This window comes from Camelina sativa, chromosome 9 (assembly GCF_030686135.1).
Source record: "Camelina sativa cultivar CO46 ecotype springtype chromosome 9, ASM3068613v1".
In the NCBI taxonomy this organism is placed as follows: Eukaryota; Viridiplantae; Streptophyta; class Magnoliopsida; order Brassicales; family Brassicaceae; genus Camelina; species Camelina sativa.
The window spans coordinates 1,645,556-1,653,002 of NC_141888.1; the positions used below are offsets into that span (position 1 = coordinate 1,645,556).

A 7,447-nucleotide genomic window follows, 5' to 3' on the forward strand; every position below is an offset into this window, starting at 1 on the left:
CATCAACAATTAGGATCTTCCAACTGAATATTAAAAATTATAATTAATAGAAGTTTAAGAAAAAATCTATGAACATAAACAAAAGTTTAAATATTTACCTGCCTGAGAATTATAACTGTAGTTTAGATTAGTGACTACTGACCAGGAAAAAGATGAATAGAGAGGAGAGGATTAGAGAGAAGATGATTACAGAAGAGATATAGTTTAGATGATCAACAAAAAAAACATTGAAAAAAGGATTACATATAAAAGAAACTGAATAATGATTTAAATAAAAGTGAAATCAATTATAAAATCACCTTGAACGTGGAGAGTGGGAGAAAAATCAGCAGTTATTTTTTTCCTTTGGTCTTTATTTCTTCTGCTTGACATTCTTTTTTTCAATTGTGTGATAAATGTTTTATTTTGTTTTAATAAGGGAAAACTATAATCTGATGTGGTAAGAATTAATTGGCCAAGTGACTTGTGAATTATAATATAAAGAATATTACTTTATATGTTTCATAATTATTGTTATTTTAATATTTAATTTTTATTTCATAAATTATTTTATTATTTACAAATTAAATTTCTTTTTTTATTTTATTTCTAGTATCTAGCTAGTAGAAAAAATCTATAATGATTAGTTGTTTCGTACAATTCAAAGTAAGATTAATTAACCATAAATTACCATAACTGTTTAATTTAATCATAGCATTTACTTAGGCAAAATGTTTCATGTTTTTGTTGTTTTTTGTTTGGGTGTGTATCAGATTCAAATGTATCATGCCAGCTTGTGTTTTGCTCTTTATCCACATATGCCACGTGTAGCAGCGTGTCAGTCAACATTCATCAACAACTTCAATCTCTCGACTGATTTTACCGGCTATCTCCGGTTCTCACTTTAATTTATTTTTCTAGACATTTTTTTTATTTCATCTCTCTCACTCGTCTCCGACGTCGGCCGTTTCTTTTCCATTTTTGTTGTTTTTCCAATTTTTAATTTCGGGAAAAAAAAAAAAAGAGGTGATACGAATCGAGACTTGTCATATGTATGTGTTAATAATTCAAAAACAAGATCGAGAAGGAATCTGAATCGTTTTGTTAGATGAGAATCGGCGGTATTGCGTCGTCGGCGATGATGATGTCATCTTCTGATGTGGTGGAAGCGTTGAATCTCAAAGAAGCTTCGAATTGGTGGTCTGATGTGAACGAGTCTCCGATTTGGCAGGATCGTATCTTCCATGTCCTCGCTGTTCTTTACGGAATCGTTTCCGTCGTTGCTGTGGTACGTTTCTGGGATTCTTTTTTGAAAATCATCGTCGCTTTTTTAGGGATTAGATTCTTCGACGGGATTGGTGTTTGTAACAAACTAATATATAGAGTTTTGGTTAAGATTCAACTTGTGAGGATACAATTGAGAGTTCCGGAATATGGCTGGACGACGCAAAAGGTCTTCCACTTTCTTAATTTCGTTGTGAATGGAGGTTGGTGTTTCATCGAATTGTGTGATTTAGTATTCAGTGTCTTCTTATTGATTGATTGATTGATTGATTTGGTTTATCGTTTATTTTCTAGTTCGTGCTGTGGTGTTTGTCTTTAGGAGAAATGTGCAGTTCATGCATCCAGAGGTCAATAAATCTACATCTTGAACAAGTTACATCCAGAAATGTGCAGTTTAGGTCAATAAATCTAAATATGCAAATGTTAATCTTTGTAGATTCTGCAACATATCTTGCTTGATATTCCAAGTCTTGCTTTCTTCACCACCTATGCTCTTCTCGTTCTCTTCTGGGCTGAAATTTACTATCAGGTATGAATATCTTTGTATATAGCTTATGTTTCTTTTATTTATGGTATCTTTGGTTTTGATTTTTGGTCAACACTCTTTTATTGGACAGGCGCGTGCAGTATCTACTGATGGACTGAGGCCAAGCTTCTTCACAATTAATGCAGTTGTATATGTAGTTCAGGTATACAATTTCCCATCCTTTGTGAAACTCAGACTTGAAGTTTGTTTTGTTGTTGGATCTTGTGCTTACTATATTCTCATTGGATGTATTACTTCCAGATTTGTCTTTGGTTGGTTTTGTGGTGGAAGCCTGTTCGAATTATGATAATCCTATCTAAGATGTTCTTTGCAGGTAAATTACCTTCGATCCTATTTCAACCAAGCATAAATACACTTTATCCCTCTTGCTATGTAATCCATAGTCCTTGTCTCCACCTCTTTTGCGCATTTATAATTGCAGGTGTTTCATTGTTCGCGGCCCTTGGATTTTTACTTTACGGTGGAAGGTAAATCTGTTGCCACTGTATATTTGTATATGTACTACAATTTGACATTACCATAGTTTCTACATTACCACTAGAACTGTGTTGTTACAATTGAGGATGAGATCACAAATTGTGCTCATGTTGCTTGTGCTAGCAGTCAGAGTCACTTGCATTCTTGTCCTACTTTGATGCGTAGCTAGACTAGATTGATTCCCTTGGTGCTAAAACGAGTACATTTGCATTATGCATACAATTGAAAATATGTTGAACTGAGATTGTGCTTGATATTTTTGTCCTTTTATCTTGATCTTATGGCAGGCTTTTCCTAATGTTGCAAAGGTTTCCAGTAGAATCTAAAGGGCGCAGCAAAAAGCTGCAAGAGGTGAACCATCATAAGTATAACCAGTCTAACTCTTTATTAGTTGCTGCGTCTTAACTTTTTACGCCTTTTCTCTCTTATGTATGGTAGGTTGGCTACGTGACAACCATATGTTTCACTTGTTTCCTCATCAGATGTATCATGGTAAAGACGCACACAAACACATCGTTTTTGTTGATATCTATGAATCCTTATCTTCTTGGTTGGATTATCTTCTCTAATATAGACTATAGTCGTCAGTCAATTTTAGAGTTAACATCTAACCAAAGCTTTTGTCATTTAATATGGTTTTAGATGTGCTTTGCTGCTTTCGATGAGGGGGCAAACCTTGATGTGTTAGAACATCCCATCCTCAACTTCATATATTACCTGGTAACCTTCTCTCTTAGCTGAATCATATAATCTCTGATCATGAACATCAACATAACTTTTCCGTTTGTAATCTGATCCTGGTACTTATTTACAGTTGGTGGAGATATTACCGTCTTCTCTGGTCCTCTTCATCTTGAGAAAGCTACCACCAAAACGAGGCATTACACAATACAGTCAGATTCGCTGAAAATGTAAAGACAGGACAACTAACTGATCAGATGAAGACCAAGACCGTGTATGTTTTATGCTTGTCTGTAATCAATAGAGGGAAAAGCATTAGATACGGAATGAAATAGATGTAATGCTGATTAAGTCGTTTGGTTGATGATGGGAATGAAATCGCTTAAATTTTTGAAAACTGGGGTTTGTTCCCTTTACATAAAAGTCATGCTGTAAAAAAAAGTTATATTAAAAGAAGAAAAAAAAATACATGGAAGGATTGGGCAGATTTGTGTTGAGACCTACTCTACTTAATTCACTGTGATAAAAAAAGAGTTGTCTTCTATTGTTGTGTGTCTTGAGTCTAAGACGCATGAGAAGCAAAAATGTTACCTACGGATGTAAGATGAAAGAGTTGAAATGTATCGGTTCCAACTCGATTCGTCCTAAAATGTATTATATGTAGTACATTGAGTTTCATCACAATTTTAATGAATATATATAACACAATAGATCCAAACACATAATTCAGAAACGAATTAAAATTTTGAATAGATTCTTTCTAAAGTGTTCTTTTACAATACGAAACCCATCTAATTTGTCGAGATATATTACCACGAGACAATTGAGGGTAAAACGCTATTTTTCTTTGTTCTTGCGTTTGTTTTATTGGAAAATGCTAAACCGTCCGATTGAAGTATTTAATAAATCAACGGTCAATCCATGTATAATTATTTCCGTTAAGGAAACGTGTTATGATATATACCACAAGACCATTGAGGATAAAACGCTATTTTTCTTTGTTCTTGCGTTTGTTTTATTAATGAACAACGGTCAATCCATGTATAATTATAGCCGTTAAGGAAACGTGTTATGATATACCACAAGACCATTGACGATAAAACGCTAATTTTATTTGTTCTTGCATTTGTTTATTGGAAAATGCTAAACCGTCCGATTGAGGTGTTTAATGAATCAACGGTCAATCCATGTTAATAATAGCCGTTAAGGAAACGTTTTATGATATATACAAAATCTCTCACACTTTTATTTTGTAAAACAGAATTTTTCACATTGTTTCTTCTTCTCTCTTCTTCTGGTTCTTTCGGAAGAATCAATCCTTCAGACGACTGGTGAGGAGATTAATTTTACGATTAGATCTGTATTTTAATTTCAATTTCTTTGTATAACGACTCATACAAGTGTTGTGTAATCGTTCTTATATATGTTTGTATTGATCTAGGGTTTTGATTTTGGTTTGATTCAGTCACGAAACTAGTACAATCGATTTGGGCATCTTCTTCCTCGTGGTGATTTGGTTAGGTTTCTTTCCTCTCTTATCATCCTCTTCGTGTTTTCTTGTTTAGGGTTCTGAATTTACTAATCGTTCTTGTGATTACAGATCTAGGGTTTTTATTCTGTTTGGTTTTAAATTCGGCAAGAAACTATTTTAATCGGCGGCTTGGTTTCTTCTTCTTCTTCTTCTTCTTTCTCCTCCTAGTCCTGGTTGTGATTGATTTAGTTTTTCTTCATCCTCTCTTCGTGTTTCTTCCTTTTGATTCTCCTGTTCTGTACTTAAAACTTTTGTTGTAGGGATATTTGTTTTTGTTTTGTTGTATGTTTTCAAAGATATGAGGATTGAAATCGAATGGGTACAAACAATTGATCAGTTCGATCAGATTTAATGGTTTTATTTAATTGAAGCATTTGACTTCTTCTGTACCATTGTGATTTTGGAATCAAGATTTTTTTTGTTTTTGTCTTGGTGTACTTGATCGAACACCAATAAAAATTTATTCAGTTTAATAAGAATCTAGATCAGTTTTTGGTTTTGGTTTAACTTGGTCTACGGATTCTTCTTGTTTTGGAGCTTTTAGTTTTTGATGTTTTCGTTTTTGTTTTCTTTCAAAACCCAAAAAAGATCAAAGGCAGACTATTATCTAATAGTGTTCTGTCAGATTCTATTTTGGGGACATTGTCCCAAGAAAACTTGTGAACTATGGGCTTGGTAGTGCATGGATGCTGCGAGGGAAAAGAGGATTCGATGTGTTGGATGATCCCACGGGTTATATGCCAAAAGGCAGAAAAGAACCAAAGAGTTCTCACAGTTTGGCACCCTCGGCTTGGAAAAATAAAGAGTCAAATGACTTTGAATGAGAATGACCTACGAGTTTATAAGTCTTTAAGACAAAAGACATTAAACAACTATGGGTTTGGTAGTGCATGCATGTTGCGAGTTGGAAAAGGTCTAATAGACCAATGCCTGAATGAAGTCTAGCCAACTATTAAGACAAGACAATAGAGCTAATAGACCAACTATGGGTTTGGTAGTGCATGGATGCTGCGAGGGAAAAGAGGTTTCTTGTTGGATGATCCCATGGGTTATATATGCCAAAAGGCAGAAAAGAACCAAATAAGTCTAGCCAACTATTAAAACATGACAATAGAGCTAATAGACCAACTATGGGTTTGGTAGTGCATGGAAGCTGCGAGGGAAAAGAGGTTTCGATTTGTTGGATGATCCCAAGGGTTATATATGCCAAAAGGCAGAAAAGAACCAAAGAAGTCTAGCCAACTATTAAGACAAGACAATAGAGCTAATAGACCAACTATGGGTTTGGTAGTGCATGGATGCTGCGAGGGAAAAGAGGTTTCGATTTGTTGGATGATCCCACGGGTTATATATGCCATAAGTCTTTAAGACAAAAGACATTAAACAACTATGGGTTTGGTAGTGCATGCATGTTGCGAGTTGGAAAAGATCTAATAGACCAATGCCTGAATGAAGTCTAGCCAACTATTAAGACAAGACAATAGAACTAATAGACCAACTATGGGTTTGGTAGTGCATGGATGCTGCGAGGGAAAAGAGGTTTCTTGTTGGATGATCCCATGGGTTATATATGCCAAAAGGCAGGAAAGAACCAAATAAGTCTAGCCAACTATTAAGACATGACAATAGAGCTAATAGACCAACTACGGGTTTGGTAGTGCATGGAAGCTGCGAGGGAAAAGAGGTTTCGATTTGTTGGATGATCCCACGGGTTATATATGCCAAAAGGCAGAAAAGAACCAAAGAAGTCTAGCCAACTATTAAGACAAGACAATAGAGCTAATAGACCAACTATGGGTTTGGTAGTGCATGGATGCTGCGAGGGAAAAGAGGTTTCGATTTGTTGGATGATCCCACGGGTTATATATGCCATAAGTCTTTAAGACAAAAGACATTAAACAACTATGGGTTTGGTAGTGCATGCATGTTGCGAGTTGGAAAAGGTCTAATAGACCAATGCCTGAATGAAGTCTAGCCAACTATTAAGACAAGACAATAGAGCTAATAGACCAACTATGGGTTTGGTAGTGCATGGATGCTGCGAGGGAAAAGAGGTTTCTTGTTGGATGATCCCATGGGTTATATATGCCAAAAGGCAGAAAAGAACCAAATAAGTCTAGCCAACTATTAAGACATGACAATAGAGCTAATAGACCAACTATGGGTTTGGTAGTGCATGGAAGCTGCGAGGGAAAAGAGGTTTCGATTTGTTGGATGATCCCACGGGTTATATATGCCAAAAGGCAGAAAAGAACCAAAGAAGTCTAGCCAACTATTAAGACAAGACAATATAGCTAATAGACCAACTATGGGTTTGGTAGTGCATGGATGCTGCGAGGGAAAAGAGGTTTCGATTTGTTGGATGATCCCACGGGTTATATATGCCAAAAGGCAGAAAAGAACCAAAGAGTTCTCACAGTATTGAGACAAGACAATAGAGCTAAATAGACCAACTATGGGTTTGGTAGTGCATGCATGTTGCAAGTTGGAAAATAGCTAACAGACCAATGCCTGAATGAAGTCTAGCCAACTATTAAGACAAGATAATAGAGCTAATAGACCAACTATGGGTTTGGTAGTGCATGGATGCTGCGAGGGAAAAGAGGTTTCGAGACAAGACAAGAACCAAAGAGTTCTCACAGTATTGAGACAAGACAATAGAGCTAATAGACCAACTATGGGTTTGGTAGTGCATGCATGTTGCGAATTGGAAAAGAGCTAATAGACCAATGCCTGAATGAAGTCTAGCCAACTATTAAGACAAGACAATAGAGCTAATAGACCAATGGCTGAATGAAGTCTAGCCAACTATTAAGACAAGACAATAGAGCTAATAGACCAACTATGGGTTTGGTAGTGCATGGATGCTGCGAGGGGAAAGAGGTTTCGATTTGTTGGATGATCCCACGGGTTATATATGCCAAAAGGCAGAAAAGAACCAAAGAGTT

At 35.8% G+C, this 7,447-nt stretch overlaps 1 protein-coding gene and 1 long non-coding RNA gene across 3 annotated transcripts; both read left to right on the forward strand.

Moving 5' to 3' along the window:
- The first annotated feature begins 728 nt into the window (after positions 1 to 728).
- On the forward strand, positions 729 to 3,453 carry LOC104710135 (tobamovirus multiplication protein 3). The gene is made up of 11 exons (XM_087466609.1): positions 729 to 1,267; positions 1,376 to 1,466; positions 1,558 to 1,610; positions 1,700 to 1,792; positions 1,881 to 1,952; positions 2,051 to 2,123; positions 2,232 to 2,277; positions 2,575 to 2,638; positions 2,726 to 2,779; positions 2,930 to 3,007; positions 3,102 to 3,453. The coding sequence occupies exons 1-11, from the start codon at positions 1,088 to 1,090 to the stop codon at positions 3,192 to 3,194; spliced, it is 897 nt and encodes a 298-aa protein (XP_087322735.1). The 5' UTR covers positions 729 to 1,087; the 3' UTR covers positions 3,195 to 3,453.
- A 738-nt stretch (positions 3,454 to 4,191) lies between these two features.
- LOC109126636 (uncharacterized) lies at positions 4,192 to 4,851 on the forward strand. 2 transcript variants are annotated; one of them, XR_015567450.1, is made up of 3 exons: positions 4,192 to 4,299; positions 4,434 to 4,484; positions 4,569 to 4,851. It is a non-coding gene; the product is annotated as an uncharacterized LOC109126636 (long non-coding RNA). The 2 variants fall into 2 exon arrangements; XR_015567449.1 differs by having other exon boundaries at positions 4,216 to 4,299; positions 4,410 to 4,484.
- Positions 4,852 to 7,447: the final 2,596 nt, after the last annotated feature.

Coding starts and splice junctions, on each gene's coding strand:
- LOC104710135 (XM_087466609.1), top strand. CDS start 1,088: ATGAGAATCGGCGGTATTGCGTCGTCGGCGATGATGATGTCATCTTCT. Junction 1,793..1,880: donor GGGCTGAAATTTACTATCAG/GTATGAATATCT, acceptor TTTATTGGACAG/GCGCGTGCAGTATCTACTGA. Junction 2,124..2,231: donor ATCTAAGATGTTCTTTGCAG/GTAAATTACCTT, acceptor TTATAATTGCAG/GTGTTTCATTGTTCGCGGCC.